Raw genomic sequence first — 27,889 nt, forward strand, 5'->3', positions numbered from 1 at the left:
ATGATAGGAGATATTAATATTAGATAAAATTATATTTGGATCTGCTTATGTTAAATTTGAAATATTAAAAATCACTCAGCATCGTGAAGATGGAGCTATTAAAGTTAGATGGAGAATAAAATAATTATCTGCGTTTAAAGTCATGTTCCAGTTTTGTAAATATATAAGTTGTGGGAATACAGGAATATTTTAAATCGAACTGAGAAGTGAGTATTATAAAAATACAAGATTTTTAAATTTAATATGGTATTTTATGTATTATTTTAGCTGGTATAATGGATTTTCAACATTTTATGTAAATGCTGATGGTTTGGTTGTAAAACATGTGGCCGATAAAATAAAATAAAAATACATCTTCCATACTTTTTTTTAAAGACAGCAATTTTTCATATGACGCCTGGCTCAGATTCAATACCATCTACAGAGCTTGCGTTTTAGGTATTATTCCACAATATCCAGGAATGAGTTTCTTTATGTGATATTTCTATACTATTACAAGGCTTTTCTATATATTGAGTCAGTTTCTTCAAAAATCAAGCGGCAAAAGTAACATATGAACAGGGTACAGAAAATACTGATTTTATAGTCAGTAATAAATATATTCGTTTTTTGCTGATCATTTTTGAAGATTCTACAATTGTATGTGAGTAGGTAATTATTGTAAAGCTGTTTTTCAAAGAAAAATGTGATTATATAATTTATTTTATGTGTAAAACAGATTTAAGGCCCTTATTGTAGATGTTTAATAAAACAATACTCGTCATTTTTGTGTATTTTTTATTCATTTTCCTCAATAACTCGTATAATAGTAGATTGTACTGCTGGTTTTTCTGGTCTGGTATCTATCAAATAAATTGTTAAAATAAGTCAATTTTGTAAAGACAAAATAGAAATAAATACCTTTTTTTCTAAGTAATATTTTTTCCAAGCCGTGTATAGGTGATTCAAAGCAAATGCATAGTAAAAATGCAAAGAAAAACGTTATTACTACGTGTCCTAACAGTCTGCAAGCCTGAAAAAAATATTTAAAAATACTTATTTTTAATATGCTGGCAACCAGTAAAACAATAAATGCTTCCCTCCAGTTTTTAACTTTTCAAACGTACGCAACTTACCAAGTCGAATTTAGTCAAAAGCAGAGGTTGCCGCAATATCCCTTTGTGATATATTTCAATCAAGCCGTTTATTAGGTAGGCACAATACGTCAAACGGCTCAAGGGAATAAATGCTTTGTAACTAAGAAACTTATTTACGGAATCTAAAAGTTGAATATTTTATTTCTATTAGTGTGCTTAATTTTGTGGTTCTTACTGGCGTTTTCTGTGACGCACATGGTGATGACCCATCCGACAAATAGAGACCACATTATTCTATGAAGACTTGCGTAAATACTTGCTTCAATATTGTCATACTGATAGTTTGGACTATAAAACACTACAATTGAGAAAATACTAGTGATGCCAAATAATGTAGTCGTGATCCAGCCTATCCATTGAACTGGTTTGGAAATTTTAATCCTAAAAGATTATTTAAAATATTGCAAATATATAGGGTGGCGCACCTCATTCGCCTCGGTGGATTATACGAAAACGAAAAGATGTAGAAACAAAATATTTTATGGGGATATGTGGGAACGTAATGTGCATAATTTAAAATTATTTTGAAATGTACAGGGTGTGTCAGAACTAAGATCTATACCAAAGTTATATTTTTTTCTTATGGAACACCCGGTATTCTATTTCATTTTTGGATTCTTGGAGATAAAATAAGGCATTTATTATAAGGGTTTAATATGTTTAAAAGCTTTGGTTTTTGAGATATTTAAAGATATTTAAATATGCATGACATAATAAAAAAGTTTGTTAACGCCTTGTACATTACTTTTCAGAATTAATTCTTGTGCCGAGTTTAAAGGTAGAGAAATAAACTTTACCGAAAAATGTTATTGCTTCCTTAAATTTATACAGGGGCACCAAAATTGCTGATCTATTTTAAGGATTTATTTTATATAAAAACTTCGTTATTTCAAACGCCCTGTATTTTTTTAAATAAATCGAAGCAGATTCAAATGCTCTTTCGAACTCTATTAGGGTTTCCTATACCTATTTAGCTCAGTTTTTGAATAAAAAGCGATTGTTAAATAAAATGGCAATCAAGATGGCTGTTGTCGCCATGACAATTTTCTAGTGACAGTTAGTAACTATTTTCAAAATCAACATTAGTATATGGACATTACTATTTATACTCGTAATTTATAACAGTTTTCTTAAATCTATCTACAATAGTTTAATAAGTGAGCATTCATTATTCGATGAAAAAAATAAAGCAGTATCTATCTAATGAATGGATATGTTACTAGTGATTTTATTTTGTGAGGAAAATTATTGCTTCATGGCCTCAAGGGTTTATGCTCAAAGATATCCAAATAAGAATCATCCTGATAAACGTTCCTTCGGAAAACTACTCAGTGGCGGATACAGAGGGGGGGGGGGCACATGGGGCCCGCCCCCCCTAAAATCTGTAAATTGTGTAAAATATTAGGCTTTTGGGATAAAAATAGCGCCCTAAAAAGCGTATTCTACATTGCTTTTTATTTTGGCCCCCGTCCTAAAATAAATTCCTTTATCCGCCCCTGAAACTACTTGTCCTATTTCGCAGAGCTGGTAGTGTGGTTTATAAAAAACCTATTAGGCAGAAACCTCTCATTGGAAGTAAAGAAAATGAATTTGCCGCAATTGGCTCTTTTATAGAAAATCCATATATGTATCAAGTCATCGTAAAATAAAGCAAAGAACCAGGGGGGTGACAGTGAAATAGGAAAATTGGAAACAGTCATTAGTGTCAATCCTGTCATCTCCTGACGACAAGTATGGCCGCCTAGACAAGGACAGCAATGTTTCTGTCTAACTATTGTCTAACTTCACAGTGTAGAATTGACAGATTTCAGAGACAACTTCAGATTTGTTCTAGAACAAATTTCGACGCCATTTTAATTCTCTCCGGTTAGTTTTGTTTTGTAAATTCAATTTGATATTTCGGCAGAAATTTACAAATATAAAGGTAGTAAAGCATATAAAATATATTATTACATGAACAATCCTGGAGAAAAAGACGTTTCTGCAGTACTAGGTATGTCCCATGTATATTAAAAATAGGTAGTAAATAAACACTATTTCTGTATTTTTTAGATGCAAGAAAATTTTGTTATGTTTATGATCGGCGATTTTTTTGAAATGGAAACAATTTACAGCAAGGTAAGATCATTTTTAACTATAGCCAACATTAGTTATCTCCAGTATGTGCGATTTATTGTCAATAATGCAGTAAATCTGACTGATACAATCTGATTGTTATCCGACTAAAAGTCTCTTTTTGCTTCTTTTTGATTTACAAACCAGGTCTCTTTGGGAATAATGGACGCTTTTTTTAAACAGTATATTTATATTTTATACCTTGATATTTTTACATTGTTAATTTTAGTATAAAAAAATTTATTTTTCTGTTTTCAGATTTTTGTATAAGGCTCCCGTTTTCATGTCTGCCCCCGTTTTCTATCCTTGATGGCTGTGAATAGGCGTATTTATTTACAAATTACTGTAAGCTGTAAGCCATGCTTATACCTTACTAATTTACGTTAAAATTGCATATAATTAAGTAATTGCTGTAGAAATCATTCAATTCTTTATTTTTTATATTTATTTAGTCCCGTTGTCTCATATTTCAAATAAATATGTTTGAATAAAATTTTGTTTTGTTTTATTTATAAGAAAGAGTACAAAATACATTTAAACTGAAAGAGGGCCCGCCATTGAATAACCAGAAACGGAAATAAAAATGAAGCCATCATGTCAACCTGTCAATTGGAAAATTAGTTCTCCAGACGACAACGAAGGCTTTCGGTGGCGTATCGTGTTTCCACGATTTAAGACAGAGTTGACACTTCTTTCTAGTTAATTATTTTATGCAAAGAACTACTTCGTTTTTTTTTGATAGATTAATAAATACATATTTATAAATATTATTTATTAAACTATTGTAGGTAAATGAAATAAAAGTAAACTGCTATAAATTTAAATAATTCTATAAACTAATTTCAATTTTGAAAACAGCTACTAATAACTGTCACTAGAAACTTGCCATATACGACATATTAGCCCTCTTGGTTGCCATTTTATTGAAAAATTGGTCTTTATACAAAATTTGAATTAGATAGATATAGGAAACCCTAATAGAGTTTGAAAGATCATTTGAATCTGTTTTCGGATGTGAATGGAACGGAAGCACACACGTATGCTTACGTATAGCGACAATACAATAAAAAATACGGAACGGATATGGAATGGAAACGGAAGGTATAGTGAGAATCAACCTTTATGAGGTTAAATTAAGGATAGGTTATAAAAGATACCTACGCTCTTATTTGAATCCTGTGTACAATATATCCAAAAAGCATCCCAATAAAATAGGATGAAGCTCTCATGTGAGTCTTTATATATGATGTAACAAAGTAGAAGTTCGTAGATAGATCTTGTATTTCCCTGAAATATAATTTTTTTAAGTTTTAAGCCTTTTTTTTTATTTTGGTCGAAACTTACGGTGGAAATGCCATTAACGTAGGATCCAAATTATCTTTCAAAGTAATATAAAACGATAACAGAGCAGCACAAAATATCAGTGACACCAGAGAAGATAATCCTACGTTTTTCCATTTCCATAACGCGAAAATTATAAAGGGTGCTATGATAAACAAGTGGTAGTCAGTAGCTAAGTACCAAGCTTGAAACATACACTAAAAATGTTTTATTATATTAAAAAATATTTAGTTTTTTAATGAGAGTTTTTACCAAAGAGTCAGTCTGGACGTAATTGTTAATATAAAGCAGGTTTGTCCACCAAGATTTTAAGCATCTCTCCTTTTCTTTAACAACAAATTTGTCCCAAAATGGCCCTGATCCAATACTGGGCAACCAAGTCATATAAAATCCAATAACAACCAAATATGCTGGGGTTAATCTGTTGAAAAATATATATTATTTTCTATTAGATTTTTTAATTTTTATAATTTTTCTTTTCATAAGTTAGGTACCATTTTAGATGAGATATACTTATTTGTCTTAAGGTGGATATTGACTTGAACTGAGCGTTGTAATGTAAACGTGTTACACATTTTTAACCGGTCATGACAAGACACTAAAAACATTAGACGATCAAATCTATTTGTCCAAGGCTCCTTGATTAAGAAATAGCGTTTTTAAAATAGCCAGGGCACTCAAGATTGAAATTTAAAATAAGATTTTTTATTAAGCAGGAATGTCAAAAATTGACATTTGATATGTCATTCTACTGAGAATGTCATTTTCTGTCGAATAAAGTAAAAAAATACCGAGGGTGCCATTTAAAAATCAAAAGTTGTAGTAATTTCCGGTGAAACAGAAAGTGACCAAAAACAATTGAATACGTCAATCAATCCTAATTTATGTCACACACTAACATACCAAATCTCGTTTTTTATCTGAAAAAATAAAAAAGTTATAGGGGTGAGCCACTGTTGAGACGCACCCGGTATAAGAACAACATTTTTTTAAATAATCCTTATTTTTATTTTTTAATGCTTAAATTTATACTTGGTTTGTCTTCATTAAAAATAGACTGTTAATGTAAATACCTATTTTAGCTGATTGCTTTAATAAAAGGGGTGGAAAATATCTAATAGATAAACTAAAAAATAGCTCTATCTCCGTTAATATTTACTTTAGAGAAAAAATGATGTAAAATAATATGTTAGTGTGTGAAATTCAATTTTCTACAAAAACCGCATCTCTACTTTTTCGAAAAAACTTATACAAACAGATATATTTAAAAAAAAAACGAAAATATCCAAGATGGCGGCATTTTTTTTCACACTTCCTCCACTGGGACCGAATGGGACTTTTGAGGGGTTAAATAGCAGATCATTATCTACATATTAGCGCTGAGATTGGTTGGTTTCTCATTTTTTTGCACCTCAACCTCAAAAGCTCGTCGCGAACAGCGAACAAGCGTTACATTACGGCGCTCGGCCCAAATTAATCTCCGCCTTTAAATGTTTTTACCTACCGAATATATCTAGCGATGTACAGAATAAAAACGTTTATTTTTCCATTGCGTTTTTCCAGTTCTATCAAGAGAAGATGGCACATGAGAAACCCACTTATTAAGAGAAAACTATCCACTAAAAGAGGGTTGTTTAGAAAAATACCATTTTGTACTTCGGTTGAAGTCTAAAAAATCATAGTATATTAATCATATTATATTAAAAACTAATTAAATGGCTGTCAGGTAAATGCAATCAAAAATACTAATCATTTTTGTATCAAAAAGATACTAGAAAATACTGTTTTTTAAGTTGTGCTGCAAATTTTACCAAAAGAAGTAGTGGATCCAAAAGTCTAATGGCAACTTTGAAATGTTTTTAATATCATTAACTTGCGAAAGTTTTAAATAAGTACTCCATTGATTCCTCTCAAAAAAATATGAATTTTTTTTCTATAAACATGGGTATGGAAATGCATTGTTTTAGAGTTACAGGATAATAAAATTTTTAAAATTAGGGTTTTTGTAATTATCTTAAATACCATTATTTTTTTATTTGAAATTGTTGTAGGTTGGGCCAATAGTAATAATAACTGTTAGTACCTAATAATATTTAATAATAAATTAGCTAAAATATATAATTTAATAATTTTATTTTATTTTAATTTTATTAATTATTGTGGTTAATTAAATTGCGTTTATCTCATCAACGAGGCCGAATTCGACAAAATATCAAGAGATACCTTTTAATTGGCATTAAACGGCCTACACAATTCTGATATCAAAAGAAAAAAAGTCATACGAATCGCTATAAGTACTTGGAAGAAAATTATAATAAATCGAAAGATTATTAAGATTTTAACACCCTGTAGCTACGAAGCAAAGCAGAATCGGACCTATGTTGATATGAAAAATAAATCTTATTTTTACGTAAGGAATGGCACGTGAGATGGCACATCTTTTTTGAGACACCCTGTATATTTATTATTAAAAAAACACAAATTTATCCAAATAATATAAAATGATGACTTTTAAAAATATTTTTAATAACTGGTAGTTTTTTTTAACTAGGTATAACTATTTTCTGAAACATTTTCAACTTAATAGCATGAATCTTTTAAACGGTTAAATAAAGTGGTTTATAATTAATTGAAATAATTAATATGAATAAACATCAGGTGAGATCATGTAAATAATTATTACAAAAATATTTTTATTAATTGATAAAATAACTTAATTATTAAAGCATAGGTCAAAAATTATGATAAATTGTAATCTTTAAGGTCTGCAATTATTTTTTTTCACGAACAGGAGTTAAAATATATTAAAAAAAACATGTATACATCTATTTTTCATTTTAAGCATGCATACAGGGGGACTTGTACACCAAAAAGTTCGATATGTTTTAAACTTTATAGTAAATGCACTGAGTCAAAAAAACTATACAGGGAGAGTCTTAAATAAGTGGAAATATTTTCAAGGCTGGTAGACCTCGATAAAAGAAACATATTTTCTCTTTACCGTTTCTCAAATAAATCCAAAATAACTGAGTTATTCAAGTTTGAAAATATCCAAAAAAAAATAAATTTTTGCCAAAATTTTGATTTGGATCTTTTCTGGATTTTCTTTCTTGTAAATTTAATCTACTACCTATGTTGCTATATTATCAACAAATTATGTTTATTAACTAAAAACAAAACAATTCCAAAATTTTTTTTCAAAAAGTTCTAATTTTCTTTTGTGAAAAAACCTCTTTCGGTTTCGTGGGTCGAAATATACTACCCCTAAGAATATCTGCACTTATTTAAGACTCACCCTGTATAGTATTCTATATCAAAAACTATAACTTTGGTGTCAAAAATATTTAAATCACATCCTGTAGTTCTATGAAACTATTTTTAGTATATGTTAGTGTGTAATAGTATTACTTAAAGCGAATAAAAAATATTAGAAAAAGAATAAAAAAATATCTTTTATACGTAGATTAGAGTGAATATTACAAATAGAAAACTTGATATGGACGTTTTTTGATGACCCTGTAGATTAGTATAGATTTAAATGTCTCTAATATTTGTATTTCCTCAAAATAAATCTAAAAAATTAATCTAGATACAGAGGTGTCCTATTTATTTTATGAAATATACGGAGTGTTACAAAAACATGAGTATGCTTAGTTTCGTTGCTACCTAAGTCCTATTTTTTTGTATTTATGATAATTTCCACGGGGTGTTAGCGATGCGAAAAAACAATGGGTAAAAGTTACTATAAGTACGACATATCTTACTGCTAAAGAAGTGTCGACAGATGGTCGACAGATTCACCAAGGACGTGCATATGGGTTATCAAATTAATATTTTTTTAAAAAGACTGTGCGCCACTGACTTTTTCACTTTTTAGCACAGTTGAGGAGTTGAGTAGACCGTTTAATGCCGATTAAAAGTTTTTTTCTTGATATTTCGGTCTCCTTGATGAGATGAAGACTATTTTCTTAATTTGCCTTAATCCAAATCTAATATCACCTTTATAATAATAATTGTTTAATGTCATTAACTGGCCAAAGTACTAAATAAGAATCATAGATTCCTCATCTAAAAATATGAAAAAAGTTCCTACAAACATGGGTGTGGAAATTGTGGAAATGCATACTTTTAAAATTACAGGACGTTAAAACTTTAAAAAATAGGTCATTTTATTATTCATTTATTTATTATCTATTTTTTTAATTTGCTGTAGGTACCAGTGAATGTCAGTGTTATAAATTTTAAGAAAATATAATAATACTAGCGTGTACCAGCGACTTCGTTCGCGTCGAATTAATCATTTGTAATGGTGATGATAAAGCAAAGCAAGAATTTCCATTAACATACAAACTGGATAACATTTTCTCACATTTATGTCAGCATGAGAAAAAACAATATGGCGATATTATTATATAACTTGGTAATATTTGAGCGGTAGTATCATCTCGTTGGAATTTGATTGAAAAATCCGTTTGGCAAAAATAAGCTTTTTACGTCAAGCAGTTTAAGCAGAATCGTGGTTAAGAAATTACCGAACTTTATGGAACACTCTGTATGATTTAAAAAAAAAATCCAAAATATGTAAAAAAAACAAATAAATTATGCTTGTCCAAGCGTTTTCCCGAAAGACTAACCGTTTTTTAAATAACAAATATTGTTATATTTGAGGGATAGTTTTCAGGAATTTGAGATTCGAGAAATCCCTCCTTATCGAACCTCTACACCCCACAGTCAATCCGTTTACAAAAAATCAACTTTAAACGTCAAGCAGTTTAAGCGGAATCGTGATTACTCAATGGTCATATTTTATGAAACACCCTGTATAAATTTGTAAAAAATCTTAAAATATGTAAAACAACAAAATAAAATATACGTGTTTAAGAGTTTTTCCGAAAAACTCCCCGGTTTTTAAATAAAAAATATTTTAATATTTGAGGGATAGTTTCACCCCCTTAGAATTCGAGTTTAGAAAAATCCCTTCTTATCGAACCTCTACACTCTAAAGTCAATCTGTTTTCCAAAAATCAGCTTTTTACGTCAAGCGCTTTAAGCAGGATCGTGATTAGTCAATGACCAGATTTTTCGAAACACCCCGTATACATTTTTTAAAAATCTTAAAATATGTAAAAAAACAAAATAAAATATACGTGTTAAGTACTTAAGGATTTTATATATTAGTATAGATAATAATATAGATTAAATAAATAATTTATTAATTTTATTTTTATTTCAATATTCTCTAAATCAACAACATATCAAGTTACAACTTTTAATCGGCATTAAACGGCCTACACAATTTTGCCAACAAGAGAAAAAAAGTCAGTGGCGCACATGTTTGTTTTAGAAAAATATTCCAGTAATAACCCATATGCACTTCCCTGGTTCCTTGGTGAATAACTTATAGTAATTTTTACTTTCAAAATTTTATTCATATCGCTAAAAGTACTTGAAAATGAAGACTCTAACCCCCTGTAGCTACGAAACAAAGAAGAATCGGACCTTTGTTGATATAAAAAATAAATCTTATTTTTACGTAAGGAATCTCTCTACGAGGAATGGCACATGCTTTTTGAAACACCCTGTCTAGAGTTGAATTCACAAAGACTGCAAATGGCAGGCGTCAAGTTACAAAACCCGCCTTATAACACAAATTTTGTTTCGAGATAATAAGCAAAAACTGTTTTAGCAAACGTTTGAAGCCTTAATTTACAAAAAAAACGTGTCCTGAGTGGAATCATTGTTTTTTTATCTCGTTTTTATAAAAATAAAAATTAGATAATATTTAATTAATAAACAGAAAAAACATAAAAATATTTCGGATAAGGCGGGTTTTGTTGCAGTATAAGAACGCTGTCATTTTATATGTAAATTTTTATGGGATATGTCATCGATCGTCATTTCCGAGCCAACCGAACGCCGTTTTTTTTTTTGATCATACTGTATTTGCATCCTAACTTGATTTATAAAATATACTATTTTATTAAAATTAAGTAAGGATTTGAAAAGACGTCAGTAGTAATATTGTAGTTGTACTTGTGTAAAAAGCTTATGAAAAAATGCGGGATTTGTAACAATACTGACAATAAAAGGCAAATATAAGTGGATAAGACGGATTTTGCTGCAGTAACGTAATTTGTAGTGAAGTTTATATAGTTCAGTCATTGGGGATTTTTGCTTGGAAAAAAGTCCGGAAGTTTTGCAACTTTGCAGGTTTATAGGTTTTGGGGTCCCTAACTAAAATCCATAAAATGCACAATTCCAGACTTGCCGCCGGCGCCGCCATCTTGCCAGGATGGCGCCCAAAATCGGTATTTTGTAAATATCTCGAAAACTATGCGTTTTTGGCGAAAATTTGAGGAGAGTAAAATTAAAGAGAATAAAATTTCCTATAAAAAAGGTTTTATAAAAATTTTCGCTAAAGTCAACCGTTTAGGCACAAAATCCCTGGAAATTTTAAAAGTTTGCGTAAAATATGATATATTATGTATAGTCGATTTTCCGAAATCAAATGTCGATTAGGGTTCACTAAAACTAGTTTTAGTTTAGTTTCTTCAATTTTGTCATAAAACAGTGGCGTATCATTAATTCGCTCATTAATTTATGAATAATTAATTTTAATTATTGTAAATGTGTATTTGTTTCCACACCACCCAAGAGGTAAAGTATATGGCGTGTTTATTTTAACGTGGTCTCCCCGGAGGCCTACTCCACTAGATAAATTAAAAACTTTAACTTATCTTCACAAGACCGACGGATCTGGCTCATTGATGTCAAAGTCGATCGTGTCTGCTGTGCTGGGCTCATCAGGGTGGTCTCTCAATACGTCCAACTCTTCATCTTCAGCCGCCAGAGGGATATCTACAGGCAAGTCCAACTCCTCTTCATCGGATTCGTCGAGTGACACTTCAGTGATGTTGTCACAGGATTTACCATTGCAGTATGCACAAATCATTGAACATTTTAATCCTGCTTTTCTGCATCTGCAGTCTTTACCATAGTTGTTGGTTTTGCATTTACAGGATAAAAATGCCAACAGGGATTTTGGAGCTGGATCTTTCAACGTTGTGACTGGAGTAATGCCTGTTTTCGTTTTCTTCCAACCCCATTCTTCGGCATCTTTTGTACAACCAGACCAATGCTGAATCTGGTGGTAAGTTCGCAATCAATGCTGTCCAGCACGACAATTAATTATTCATAAATTAATGAGCGAATTAATGATACGCCACTGTTTCATGACAAAATTGAAGAAACTAAACTAAAACTAGTTTTAGTGAACCCTAATCGACATTTGATTTCGGAAAATCGACTATACATAAAATATCATATTTTACGCAAAATTGTAAAATTTCCAGGGATTTTGTGCCTAAACGGTTGACTTCAGCGAAAATTTTCATAAAATCTTTTTTATAGGAAATTTTATTCTCTTTAATTTTGCTCTCCTCAAATTTTTGCGAAAAACGCATAGTTTTCGAGATATTCACAAAATACCGATTTTGGGCGCCATCTTGGCAAGATGGCGGCGCCGGCGGCAAGTCTGGAAATGTGCATTTTATGGATTTTAGTTAGGGACCCCAAAACCTATAAACCTGCAAAGTTTCAAAACTTCCGGACTTTTTTCCAAGCAGGCCCCTTTTTTGATCCTCAATGACTGAACTAATATAGGAATAGGCGACTTTTAATGCATTTTGAGATTATGTTTATGTAGATTTCAGGGTCCACTATTAATATATGTCATTAGGCCATTTTTTTTTAAAAATTGATAAGGCGGGTTTTGTAACTTGACGCTTCAAATATTGTTTTATAAAAATATAATTTAATATTTATTTAAACTTACTTCTTGAAAAAAATCAGTGTTAACAACCGGTCCACCAAACACAAAAATCAAAGAGTGTCCAATAATAATCAACGTCATAGACCAAAATTTGATCCCACAAATACATTCCAAGTTCAACTCATTCGGTTTCGTCTGTAGCAGTTTCCCAACAGTTTGAATCAGAGAAAAAGAGAATATAACTTCGTTTTTCACTGTATTATTCTCATCTCTAATTTTTTCCACACTGTATACAACCGATTTCATCCTTTTCCTGATGTGCAGGACATGCAGAATCGTTGAAAACAGAATAAATAAGAGAAATAAGGAGATGATAGATCTGTAAAATTAAAATAAATATACATTATTGCAAAGTTTATTTCTTTTTCATACCCATAGATGATTTCTTCAGTTGAGGTCACTTGCTTTTGTTTAAAATAACAACTTTCATCGTCCAATTTAACGGAAATGTCTTTGATGTCATCATCGATAAAAGTATTAAACATTTCTTTAACAATAACTTCAACATCTTGTCTTCTGCAAGTCAAAGGTAGGCAAATTCCTAAATATATATGGTTATTCTTGAATTCGTTTCTTTCAGCCTACAAATCAATTAAAATGTTGAACCATTAATTATTATGAACGTGTACTATTTTATAGAGTGTCCCAAATTTATGAAACTCCCTAAGTCGACGGAAATGTTTTGGAGCGCCCGCGCCCCCTTAATTTTATTCTATATTTTATCTATTATTTTTTAATATACAACTTTTTTGGGGGCAAGTGTAAGCCCATGCGCTGACAGATAATTTTTAGTCGGCCGACTGTTTAGTTGAAGATTTGTAACCAATGTATTACAATAGAGCCGCGCTCACATGCAATCAAGTAATTCTACGATTAAATAGTTCTGTCTAGACATGGTCTAGACACAAATTGCGTGCAACCAAAGCAAAATGTTGATATTTTGGTGAAAGTTTGAAACGCCCTGTGGAATATCAAGGCTCATCTTTTCTCGATGGTTTGTTTTTTGTTTCATTTTAATAGCTGTATTTTTGTCGGTTCTATTTGCTTTTTTTTCAAGAAGTCAGTGATGATTTACAGCAATTTTAGCATTAAAAGCTTGCTTTTGCTTTTGATCCTCATCAGCACATCTAAGAAATAGAGTTTATTGTTTTTTTGAGGTCATTGTCATGAAAAAGTCACATTATTATTGTTTGTTGGAAGAATCAATGACAGTTACATTACAAATTATATTATTTATGGTACTAGTGTGTTATCTTACATATAAGTCACGCTATGAAATGTTTAGGGCTAATTTTCTCAAGTGACTTTATTATTATTATATTATCATATTTTACTAGCGTGTACCCACGACTTTGTTCGCGTCGAATTAATCATTTGTAATAGTGATGATAAAGCAAAGCAAGAATTTCCATTAACATACAAACTTGATAAAATATTCTCACATTTATGTCAGCATGAGAAAAAAACAATATGGCGATTACTATATAACTTGGTAATATTTGAGGGGTAGTTTCATCTCGTTGAAATTTGACTTCCGAAAAATCCGTTTGCCAAAAATAAGCTTTTTACGTCAAGCAGTTTAAGCAGAATCGTAGTTAATCAATTACGCAACTTTTCGGAACACCTTGTATGATTTTTTAAAAAATTTCATAATATGTAAAAAAACAAAATAACTTATGCGTGTATAAGCGTTTTCCCGAAAGACTAACCGTTTGTTAAATAACAAATATTGTAATATTGAGGGGCGTTTTTCACCCTCTTGAAATTTGAGATTCGACAAACCCCTCCTTATTGAACCTCTACACCCCACAGTCAATCTGTTTGCCAAAAATCAGCTTTAAACTTCAAGCAGTTTAAGCAGAATCGTGATTACTCAATGGTCACATTTTATGAAACACCCTGTATAATTTTTTAAAATATCTTAAAATATGTAAAACAACAAAATAAAATATACGTGTTTGAGAGTTTTTCCGAAAAACTCACCGGTTTTTAAATAAAAAATATTGTAATATTTGAGGGGTGGTTTCACCCCCTTAGAACTCGAGTTTCAAAAAATCCCTTCTTATCGAACCGCTACACCCTAAAGTCAATCCGTTTGCCAAAAATCAGCTTTTTACGTCAAGCGCTTTAAGCAGGATCGTGATTAATCAATGTCCAAATTTTTCGAAACACCCTGTATATATTTTTAAAAACTCTTAAAATATGTAAAAAAACAAAATAAAATATACGTGTTTAAGCGTTTTCTTCATTTCTTTGGTTTAAACCTCTTTTATTGTGATTTTCTTTTTTTGTTTTTTGTTTTTTTTTCACCCAAGTTTTACAAGATATATTCGGAAACAAACGTATGTATAGTATTAGTGTTAGTCGTGAATAATAATCTGTATCGTGATGTTCATCAATATTAGAATAATAAAAATTTTGTGTTATCTGAGGCCATAAAATTTGATGTCTATTTTATGAAACCAAGGTTCATTGTTCACGTTCATTCTGTTAGTTAAACATTTTTTTTTATTTAAGAGTCTATTACGCTATACTTTCGGGTCGCGCTCAGGGGTCGGGTAAAGCGGGTGTGTGGCCGAAGGAAAAAAAAATATATTTCAGAAATCTGCCCAAGGCTTAGCCCGATCCTGTCGTGTTAAGCCACACCCAAAATTCCAAACACACGTGCTTTGATAAAGGCTTGATTAAGGTTTGCAGAGCTTCAGCATTTGCCATAAAATAGCGAGCAATTTGTTACAAAACCATATAAATTATATATCACTGTAATCACAAAACTTCAATCTATTTCTGTATTGTAACGGAATTTTAAATTGTCTTTATTTTCGAGAAAATTTAGTCCAAACATAAGAAATATTTTGTTGATGTTTGACCATCAAAATCTTAAAAATAAAGAAGTTATCTAAAATTGTGCTACAATACGGATATAGTATAACCCTTTATCTTTAATTTCCTTCTTCATTTGTGTCAAAATACCTAGCCAGTTTTACATAAAACGTTAAATGCCGAACGCTTATTTTGCTACTTTTTCGGACTAGTGAAGTGGACTCATAATTCTTCATACAATTTTTAAAAATAACCCTTTAATAAATTCCGATCTTCGTATTCTCAAATTTGGGACACCCTGTATACTGCTTACGGGTGTATAATTATCCTTAAGAATCATTCTTCTTCCGTCATTTTCATTGAAAGATACTTCGCTTAAGCAGTATTGACCTTGGATAGTTTTTTGCTGATCTCTTCTTAAAATATCAACGCATTCGTCAAAATTACCCAAATTGTACGTGTCCTTTGTTGGGGAATTTAGAAAAGAACCCAGGGCTACAAGAAAAAAAATATAGACAGGGTGACCCAATGTCCTAGAAACGCTCCATATCAGGTTTCATATTATTTGAGTTTTTCATTGTGGATGTAATTTTTCTAGCAAGTCTACTGAGAACAAATATAATATATACTACAACTTTAGCGTAAAATAATACAGAGTGATTCAAGGTTATGGGTTTCTGGAGAATCGCTGGATATACTGGGTGTTCCATTTAAAATATCAAAGATGCTACTACTTTTTAAATGAAACGGCAATACTCACAATACTGTAATGCTGAAAATAATTTAGAAAGTTAGAGCTACCTTTATGTAAAAATCCAAATTAAAAAAAAACATTGGATGAAAATTTTTTGCCGACATTATTTACCAAAAAACAAAAAATCCATTATACCGGGTGCGTATCAAAAGTGGTTAATATAACTTTTTCATTTCTTCAGATAAAAAAACGAGATTTGGTATGTTAGTATATGATATAAATTAGGACTGTATTTAATAATTGTTTTTAGTCACTTCCTGTTTCACCGGAAATGACTACAACTTTTGATTTTTAAATGACAATCTCCGTATTTTTTCACTTTATTCGATAGAAAATGACACTTTGAATAGAATGACATATCGTATGTCAACTTTTGACATTTTCGCTAAAAAATCGTATTATAAATTTCAACCCAGAGAGCTATGGCCGTGTTACAAACACTAATTTTTAATCAAGGAGCCTTGGAAAAATAGATTTGATCGTCTAATACTTCTCGCCTCTTGTCCTGGCCGGTTAAAAGATGCATAAGTCGTATTTTTAATCATATCTCAATTTTTCAAATGGAACAAGGGTGGCTCATTAGCATATTTGGAAAAGATATTTTTAACGAATAATTTAGTACCACACACTTGGTATTTTGAGTCAAACTGTCGTTATGAACCGCATGTTACAATTTCAAATAAACCATATGCGAAAATGTCAAAATTTGAATAAAGTAAAAAAATACCGAGGGTGTCATTTAAAAATCAAAAGTTGCAGTCATTTCCGGAAGTGACAAAAAACAATTGAATGCCGTCAATTTTAATTTATGTCATATACTAACATACCAAACTTCGTTTTTTCTATCTGAACATATAAAAAAATTATAGGGGGGAGCCACTTGTGAGACGCGCCCGGTATACTACAACAAGGCTGCAACTTTAGCGTAAAACAATACAGGGTGATTTAAGGTTATGGGTTTCTTTAGAATCGCTGGATATACCAGGTGTTTCATTTAAAATAACAAAGATGCTACTACTTTTTAAACGAAACTTTTTTGTACCGAGAATAATGAAAAAAAAAGAGTGAAACCAAAGCAATCAAAAAAACATTCTAAAACAAACTCAAAGAAAGGGAGCTTGTTTGCGTATCCCAATTGCCGAGTGCATCACTTCAAATCTTGCTTTATTTTACAATATTTTATCAATAAGTTATAATGGTACGTTTCAGCAAGAAGTTTTTTGCATGGTTATGTTTAGAAAAATGTCTAGAATGTAAAACAGAAACGTGTTTTCATGTAACATTCTAAAGTTGAAAAACTTGAAATTATGCATTTCCGCAGAGAAATTTAATTTTAGTCAATTTCTATTTGGACAGGCTTCCAAATACTAAATTAACAAATATTTCTTACATAACTAAACTAAACTCAGATGCAAGGAAAACGCAACGGACAAATTTTTCGTCAAGTTTAAAGTGTTATATCTTTTTTTAATTTTTAGTCCTATTTCCTTGATTTTTTTAGCAAACTGTATATAAATATATCAACTTTAATTCGTAAATTCAGTTTATTACAAACTTTAGTATTTGACTTATTATACAGGGTTAATAATAATTAAGAGTTGTTTGTTATCCTATGCAATGCAAAAACACCCTGTGCAATAACTTCATGAGCAAATTTTCCTAAAATTTTTTCCTATTTTTCGGTCAGAACCATGTCAGAACCATGTCTTCTGAATATTTTTATTTTGATGTCAACACATTAGTGATGGCAAAGTTTACAGAATAAAATATAAGTTCGGTCACTTAGCATCGGCACTTTGAAAATCGCGTATCAAAAGCCAGAAGCCGCCTCGTCCGATACGCCGGACGGTAAATAGAAGCCGCATTTTTACCGATCGCAATGTGCGACAAGGTGCAGGGGAACGTGGGGTATTTCAAAAATACCTAATAGTAAATCTACAAAAGAAAAAATATACTATCAGTTTATTGGTGTATTACATATAAATATTTAGACATGGCAAGATAAAAAAAGATATAGCAAAAATAGAATAAATTTTAAAAACAAACACAAAAAATAAAGCTACACAATATCAACAGTAAATAATGTAAAAGTATATTACGTAACGAGTGTTTTGGAAAAAATAATATTACGCATTACGAGTGCAGTATTCAATGAGTGCGTAATATGGTTTTCCAACACGAATTACGTACACTATAAAATTCAAAGCTGAAACTATTAAATGTCAACAACTTTTGATGTTTAAATGGTATACTCGGTATTTTTTACGTTATTCGATAGAAAATGATACTCTGAGTAGAAAGACATATCATATGTCAGCTTTTAACAGTTTCACATATGATTTATTTGAAAGTGTAACACGCGGTTTATAACGACAATTTAACTCGAAATACCAAATGTGTGGCATGAAATTATTCGTAAAGAAATACTTTTTCCAAATATGTATACTAAGAGCCACCCTCTTTCCATTTGAAAAAAATTAAGATATGGTTAAAAATACCATTTGGGCATCTTTTAACCGGCCAAGACAAGGCATGGAAAACATTAGACGATCAAATCTATTTTTCCCAGGACTCCTTGATTAAAGTTTTGTTTTTAAAAGAGCTTTGACACTCAATATTGAAATTTTAAAAGATTTTTTTAAGCTAAAATGCCAAAAGGTGACATATGATATGTCATTCTATTCAGAGTGTCATTTTTTATCGAATAAAGTAGAAAAATGCCGAGGTTGCCGTTTAAAAATCAAAAGTTGTCGTCATTTTCGGTGAAACCGGAAGTGACCGAAAAAAATTGAAAACGTTAATCAATCCTAATTTAGGTCATATACTAACACACCAAATCTCGTTTTTTTATCTGAAAAAATAAAAAAGTTATAGGGGTAAGCCACTTTTGAGACACACCCAGTATATGATTTTTTGTGTTAAAAAATAAAGTGTTCTTGAATAATTCTAATTAGATATTTTAAATAATTTTTTTCCAGTGGCGAAAAACTCAATATTATTTTTAAGAAATAATAAAAATAATTATGCTTTTTTTATAATACACTAATAAATAATTAACTAAGGCTAATGTGATCAGTAACATTTTGCAATGAAAATTAAATAATCACTTGAAAAATAATTCCATATGCATGCGAGACCACTCTGTAATAACGTCAAAATCAGAGTAATACGCCGAACGTGATCCGCCGTGTATGCTGGGTCCAAAGTCCACACACCAGTAATACACTGGGAAACACGTGCGTGAAGCGGCTTTTGATACCTGCCGCCGACACAAGTGACGGAACTTATATTTTATTCTGTAAACTTTGGTGATGGGATGGGCATTACGATTCTTTTTAGTGAATTGAATAACACGATTCAATTTCTCATATTGAATCGACTCCTACGATTCGTTCATTTGAACGAACCACATGCGCAATATACGTTTGAAAAAAACAAGAATCGTAACTGGCACTACAGGCGATAATTTGGTAGGACAATTACTTAAGGGACCAGAAAAAGAAATATACAGTTCTTTCCTTTGTTTGTTAACACTTTATAACACTGGCGTAATTGGATTGATTATTTTACCAATACGTAATATTAAATTATCAATCCAATTTATATACAGGGTGGTCCGAACAGTATTCCGCAAACTTCGGCAGCATATTCTGCAGATAAAAATAAGTAAAAAAGTTCGTATAAATGTATGTCCTAAAATACTTAGTTTCGGAGATACAGGGTGTAGAAGTTTCATTTTTATTTCGATTTTTTTTAATAGTTTCTAAAGTAACGTCAATATCTGTATGAAAATTGGTGTCTGGGAGTTTTGTGACATGAGAAATTTGATTTCGATATCAAAATGACTTCTATTTGTAGAGGGCGCCACCTACATGTGTTTTAACTGTTTTGAAGTGTAATAACTTTTCGACGGTACCTGTATAAAACTATTGACTAAAAAAATAAACATTTCCATGACTTTTTACGTAAAAAATGTCTCTTAGTAAAAATAGTTGGTAATATTATTTTAACAAAAATATTAACGAGAAAATTAAATACCTTACAGATACTCCCGTACTAAGCACAGTATAAATAAGTTTTTTTCTTCGTAAATAACTTTCTTATTGTTTGCATTTTATGTTCATGATGTTTGTTTAGGGCTTTTGCTCAAGTCTAAATATTGGTCAAGAAACGAACGATCGCATTGTGATCCGATTCAATTCCCACGATTCATTTTTACGGCTCATCGTTCAAATCTTATGGATCCGTCTTGCTTTTAAAAGTGACTAATGTTCCATATTAATTTTGTCTCACCCTGTATAACTTTTCGGGTCCAATTTCAATTTGGTTTAACATACAATGGTTACTGTAATTAAATATCAGGCTATACAAGGTAAACTAAAATTTAGGTAGCTGTAATCGAAATTTTCACAACATGTGAAATATGTCAAAAAACTCCCCTTTATTTTTTTCCTAGAATCCGAAAATCAATTAATATATAGGGTGTTCCATTAGAAAAAAACACAACTTTGATGTGTAACTTTTTTTGGAACACCCTGTATACTTCTATATATTTTTATAAAATGCTTTCAGTTAACCTACATATGCTGCCAAAATTTAATTTCGATATAAACTACCGTTCTCCGTGGAGCTTCCGCGGCGTATGAGAGGCGCCACCCTGTATAATCAGCCAAAAAACTACTAAAGTTTATAAAAATCTGAGTATATGAATTAAAGTTGATAGATTTATATTCAGTTTGCTAAAAAAATCATTAAAATATGGCTAAAAATAAAAAAAATTAAACACTCTAATCAATCTAAGTGTATAAATGTCTAACCTAACATTGCCGTGAATCACCCTCTATAAATCACCCTGTATATCTATAAAATTATTTTTAAAATGTGCGCGACCGTTGCTCGTACATAAAACAGTAAAAAACTCAAAATTTAAGTGAGGGTCATGGTTCGCAAAACTACATGTTACTTTTAAAAACTACATCAACTACATTACATGTAGTTAATGTAGTTTATGTATAGAGGGTGTAGTTTATGTAACCTATGTATGTAACTTTCAAATATCAAAGGTTTGAGGTGAGGTTATAATATAAGTTGATGCTTTAGAAAACACATAATGTATTTAAGAAAACAGAAGAAATATGGCTTTGAATATAATATTCACATCATTATTTAGACCCCTCACACAAAGGAAAATTATTCATAATATCGATACGTAGTTTATTAACGTAGTTTTCGTGTAGTTAATGAACAAGAAGAGACGTAGTTTTTGAAAAATAACTACACGTAGTTAATCAAAATAAAAAAAAATTAAAAAAAAATTATAAATAGGTAAATTACGTCTTAATTAACTACTTCCGAACCTTGATGAGGATGCAGTCAATAATCACTAAACAGTAAAAATATGAAATAGGAAACTTGATATAAAGCTTTTTTCCAAACACTAGGTCATCCAATATTTATAAATACAATTAAAGAGAAACTGGGACTTTTAATTTTCCATACACGTACATTAAGCGTTATAAAAACCAGTTGATATAAACAGGAAAAGCATCATCTATATGCAATGTCTTTGCTGCTTTTATTTTGATCTTGAAGCGGTTGACATTATTCAGCATTACAAACAAGGTTTTTCGAATTGATATATTTACAATCTTAACCTTTCAGTTTCAATGACGCGAAATTCTCGATTTTCGTAACATAATTTCAAATTTTAAAACTACATACCTGTTCTATGTATGTATAGGGTGTGCTTTAATTTACTAAATATATGTATATATTAAGTTCCCTTCTTTAATTTATTAAATATACAGTTAATAAAATAAGTTTCTTCGAAACCATACACCATAGTATAAGGAAACATTACCATGGTTACCGCACTAAAAGGGATGCAAATAGAGAAAAACTCCGGAGACTCTATTTTTTTTTAAATAAATATACAGGGTTGTTCACCACATACGACACGGAGTATTGTGGCTTAACGATTGGATTTTTACAAATTGTAAGTTTTGAGTTCGTTGAAGGTCTATTAGAGCTACAATTTAAAAATAATTTTACAAGATACTGAGTGTCCCAAATAAGTAATAAATATCATAGTTGTATTTTTTTAAATGGAACACCCTGTATATTATTCTATATTTAAATTCTATGATTGAAATAAAGGTAAATTTGATTAAGGTGTATCACACTTAACCCTTACCGTTTTTGAAATATTTTCAATTTTGTGAAATTGCAGTAAAAAATTTAAGGCTACATTTGTCTAAGGGTATCAAAGTTTTTAATACTAAATATTTACTAAAGATTATTTATTGATCAGATATTGTATTGCAATAATAAAAATTATACTACCTTATACAGAGTGTCCAAAAATTGATATTAAATAATTACTAGCTTTAAACGACAATAACTTGTTTAATTTAAATAGAACACCCTGTGTATTTTACGCGAATCAGATGCACAAATTAATTGTCTATCAAATTGTATTACACTATTTTTTACATCTCTTCAAGTTTTCGTAGAAAATGCATTTTCTTATAACTTAGACCTCATTTATCGCTATACCCATGGAATATTGACATTTTAGATTTTTTTAAAGCAACATATGTACAAAATGTGCAGGTGGTAAAAATAATAACATTGTAAGCCCATTTATTTACAAAAAGAAAAGTATTCAAATCTTTGTAAAAGAGTGAACCATTTAAATATACCATTATAATTTCTGCCCAAAAAATAGTTAATTACGTACCTAATTGTTTTAGTTAATAAATTATTATTAATAAACTATCTAAATAAATGTGGATTTGACTGAGAAATCAATATAAAGTCTCCGTTGTTATAAATAAGAATTCGTCAAAAAATGAAATAAAATTTATAAGCTTTTTACCACCATACCGCCATTACTTGCTGACGAGTATTTGACACGCATCAGAAGATGGTCACGCAAGGCGTTTTCTTTCATGAGCTTTTCTGTGACTGAAAAGCCCGATACGTGATATTATCTGTCTACCGCACTCCAGACATTCAAAAAACTTTTTACCACACTGTCTAATACACACACAAAATTCAGTTTTTTAGTATTTGGAGCAATTACTATTAATCAACGTAAACAGTCAATTAATGTAGTTTGAATACTGGGATCATATTAATTGGTCCTCTTTAACAAAAAAATATTAAGGGCTTTTTTTACTTTTTAATGAAATAAGCAGACTATATGGACAATATTAGTATCTGTACTGTTCCATAGATATAGTGATAAATGAGTTATAAATTGTAAGAAAATGCGTTTTCTACGAAAACTTGAAGAGATAGGTAAAAAATGGTATAATACAATTTGATAGACAATTAAATTGTGCATCTGATTCTCGTAAAATATACAGGGTGTTCTATTTAAATTAAACAAGTCATTGCCGTTTAAAGCGAGTAATTATTTAATATAAATGTTTAGACACTCTGTATAATGTAGTATTTTGTTTATTATTGGAACACAATATCGATCAATAAATAAACTTCAGTAAATATTTAGTATTAAAATCTTTGATACCCTTGGAGAAACGAAGCCTTAATTTTTTTACTACAATTTGACAAAATTAAATATATTTCAAAAACTGTAAGGTTTAAGTGTGATAACCCTTAATGAAATTTACCTTCATTTCAATCGTAGAATCTAAAAATAGAATAATATACAGGGTGTTCAATTTAAAAAATACAACTATAATACTTTTTACTTATTTGGGATACTCTGTGTCTTGTAAAAATATTTTTAAATTGTAGCTCCTTCAACGAACCCAAAATTTAGAATTTGTATAAATCTAATCGTTTAGCTATAATACTCCGTGTCGTATGTGGTGAACAACCCTGTATTTTTTTAATTTTCAAATTTGAATAACTCTTTTATTTATTTTAAAAATTAAAAAAAATGATTTTTCGCTTGAATTTTGAGAACCGCCGGATCTTTTCTTCCTTGTAAGTTTAATCTACTACCTATGTTGCCATATTACAAGATATATTTTTTAACTAAAAATTTAAAGAAATTCCAAAGATCTTCTCTTATCCAAACATTTTCTCTTATCAACATAATAATATCTTGATAATATGGCAACATAGAAAGTAGATTAACATTAGAGAAACAAAAAAACAGAAAAAATCCATCGGTTTTCAAAGTGTTCATTTATTTTATAATTTTCCAAGTTAAATAACTCGGCTATTTTGAAGATATTTGAAAAACGGCAAAGAAAAATTATATTTCTTTTTTCGAGATCTACCAGCCCTGAAAATATTTGCACTTATTTAAGCCTCATCCCATATGCATATCTCTGGTTCTGGGCATGGGTCCCAAACTAAAATTTAGTGAATTAACTTAGTGCCTACCAGAAATATTTTTGTACTATCAAAAACAATTTTAAAATTTGCCATTTTTTAATTTTTTTCCTGTGAATCACTAATGCATTATTTTTGAAATCAAAAATTACTATTGTTTTATTTTTTTTGTAATTTTTATTACATTTTATCCAAAAATTTTAATTATTTTGTTAAGAAAATCGAAGTAACTGTGAAATTACACCTTTCATTCGACATTTTTAATAATTAACCATAATAAATCGATATACTTTCATAGCAGTTATATGTTTGTAAATTATCACATTTAATTATATTCTCGATTATATCACAATAAAGGTTTTTGTGCAAAATTAAGATTGAGATGAAATTTTATAATTTTCCTGTTTCACCGGAAATGACTACAACTTTTGATTTTTAAATGACGCTCTCCGTATTTTTCACTTTATTCGTTAGAAAATGACACTCTGAATAGAATGACATCATATGTCACCTTTTGACATTTTTGCATATGGTTTATTCACAAAACATCCCCCTTTAGAACTTTTTCTTTAATGGCCATAAGCGGGAGTAAAAGCCCAACCGCCCGAACAAACACTAGAGGCGCCACCGGTCATCAAATGGTGTAAAAATTGCGAAAATTTAATCATCTAATTTTGACACAAGGGGTCGCGCTTAACTTTTTTAATTTTTATTTTAATTTTAATTCAATATTCATTGTTTTCAAACTATATTATTATCCTTTGTTGTATTTTGTGAATGTATAAATGTTTTCTTTGTATAAAGTTGCATTATATTAATTTAAATTATATTTACATATTTAAAATTTAAATATTATGACATATATGTCAGTTGCCGTCTAAAATGTCATCTTGATAACAAAAAGTTAGTTAATGTCAGAAATAGTTAAAATCATGTTAAAATATTAAAATTTACAAGTTATAATTAGATATTTTGTATTATTTCAAAAACAAAAACATAATGGTACAGCGTTATGTTGATATGCAGGTCCAAAACAAAAAGTGCCGTTATATTTTTCAGTTTTCGGTGTTAGCCGCGGAAGTTTCAGTGATTTTAGTGTTGTCGGATATTTTTATTTGTGAAATAGAAATAATTGCGTTTGGATTGCAAAACGAAAAGTGGAAGTTTTATTGCAATGTAAGTAAGCGTTTGTCCATTTTATATATATACTTTTTTCATACCTACGACAAATATACATATTGAAATTTTATAATTCGTTTTATTTAAAAAATGTTAGAAAACAAGCTTGTAATCCTATAATTGACATAATTGTTAAGTAATATATTCCATTTAAATGTAATATATTACTTTACAATTAAAAAACTGTAAATTTAAAAAATATATACAGGCAATAATTGAAATTTTTAGCGTGCGAACAAACACGAGAGGCGCTTTATTATTTACTTTCATTTCTTAACATGACAGACGAAGTTCTAAAGAGGGATGTTTTGTGGGTTTATTTGAAATTGTAATATGCGGTTCATAACGATAATTTGACTCAAAATACCATGTGTATAGTACCAAATTATTCGTAAAAAAATGCCTTTTCCAATTATGCTAATGAGCCACCCTCGTTCCATTTGAAAAATTGAGATATGATTAAAAATAAAAAAAATATTAAAAAGAGAATTTTAAAGAAGAAGAAAGAGTTAATTTAAATAAATTTAAAATATTTGATTTTAAGCGAAAATATCAAAAGTTGACATAATATGATATGTCTTTCTATTCAAAGTGTCATTTTCTATCGAATAAAGTAAAAATATACCGAGGGTGCCGTTTAAAAATCAAAAGTTGTCATCATTTCCGGTGAAACAGGAAGTGACAAAAAATAATTGAATACATCAATCAATCCTAATTTATGTCATATACTAATATACCAAACCTGTTTTTCATCTGAAAAAATAAAAAAGTTATAGGGGTGAACCAATTTTGAGACGCAGCCGGTAGGTAAAGGCAAACAAAATTATAGTAAAACGCCAAATCGATTTTTTTTGAAAACCTTATTTATTATTAAAAAAACTATTAGCTCAATCATTTTTTCGGGCTTCACTCATTTACACCCTGTACATTTTCATTTTTACGCGCCATATGCAGATTAAATAGATCAGGGTTGCGAATAACTCTCAAAATGATTAAATTTATTAGGTAATATATTTTTCTAACACACCATAATATAGTACCGTATGGTTGATTTGAATTAAATATAATTAATTCCGTTTTGAAAATAACAAATTAGACCATAAATAGACCATTTCCAAATATGCCAATTTGAAAATCGGGTTTAAATATCTACAATATTTTTGTTTAGATAAAAATCATTAATTACTGAGCAACATGAAAAGAAAATTAAGATACCAATAAAAATACTCTAAATATTTATAATAATTAAAATTATTCTGTATGTTAACAGAGAAAAAAGAATATTATTATAAACATTAATATACAGGGTGTTCCGAATCGTTTCGGGAAACTTCGGCAGCATATTCTGCAGATAAAAATTAGTAATTAAGTTCGTATATGTTAAATCTAAGTTGCTTAGTTTCGGAGACATAGGGAAAAGAAGTTTCATTTTTATTTCGTTTTTTTCGAATAAAATTTTGAACTATAGTCGATATTTGGATGAAAATTGGTGTCAAGGTGTTTTTTGACATTAGAATTTGGAATCTTGGTAAAAATCGGTATTGGTAATGTTTCTCGAGATATTTTGAATCGAAATAATCAATACATGTCATTATTGACAAAAAATAAACAGGTTTAGATAGTTTATTAGACTGAAATAATAAATTTCAAATGTTTTTATGCCAAAGTTTCACCGAAAATAATATTATCACACCCAGACACCAATTTCCATCCCAATATTCACTATAGTTCATAAATTATTAGGAAAAAATCGAAATAAAAATGAAAATTCTTCACCCTGTATCTCCAAAACGAAGCATTTTAGTTACCGAAGTTATCCGAATACAATTCGAACCACCCTGTAGATATATAAATTTTTATGAAGATAAGAAGTGAATAACTTATTGATAACATTTCTTACCTTTTAAAGCCCATAATTCCTTATTTTCAAACTCTTTTACAAGAAAACTAAAATCTTCCGCACACTCTGTACTAAGAGATTTTAAAATTGATTCAACAGGGTTTCCTGAAACACACAAAAGCACATTTTTTTCTCTTAATTTAATAATAAAAACACTGTAAATTTTACCGGCAGTCAAAAATTTCGTTTTATTAGAAACACTAACTTTGTCACTGAAAATGTTGCAAAAAACTAAACTGTTACACAAAACACACATAACAAGTCCATAAAAAAGGGCATTATTAAGTGATATGTACATTTTTTAATTGATAAGGGTGTATTTAATTAAGTTATTAAGTGAGAAAGTGCGGGAACCCACCAAGAACGAAATCGAAATTAAAGCAAAATACAAAATATATGGTTCGAAAACGTGTGCTATGGTGGGAGATAGCACAACTGTCAGCATTTAAAAATCGTGTTGTTTTTGTGGGACCCGTCGTGGCTCGAGACCATGAATATAA

General features: G+C 29.8%; 1 protein-coding gene across 1 annotated transcript; it reads right to left on the reverse strand.

Annotated features, from left to right (window-relative positions):
• Positions 1-760: 760 nt before the first annotated feature.
• On the reverse strand, positions 761-27,889 carry LOC115884009 (nose resistant to fluoxetine protein 6-like). Its single transcript, XM_030902444.1, has 13 exons — positions 27,558-27,889; positions 27,390-27,494; positions 15,560-15,741; positions 12,796-13,004; positions 12,427-12,742; positions 6,097-6,260; positions 4,845-5,013; positions 4,596-4,789; positions 4,413-4,538; positions 1,312-1,517; positions 1,116-1,258; positions 901-1,012; positions 761-842 (listed from the first exon to the last, which is right to left on the reverse strand). The coding sequence occupies exons 1-13, from the start codon at positions 27,685-27,687 to the stop codon at positions 778-780; spliced, it is 2,121 nt and encodes a 706-aa protein (XP_030758304.1). The 5' UTR covers positions 27,688-27,889; the 3' UTR covers positions 761-777.

This window comes from Sitophilus oryzae, unplaced genomic scaffold, assembly GCF_002938485.1.
Source record: "Sitophilus oryzae breed Bouriz unplaced genomic scaffold, Soryzae_2.0 scaffold_2008_pilon_pilon, whole genome shotgun sequence".
Lineage (NCBI taxonomy): Eukaryota > Metazoa > Arthropoda > Insecta > Coleoptera > Curculionidae > Sitophilus > Sitophilus oryzae.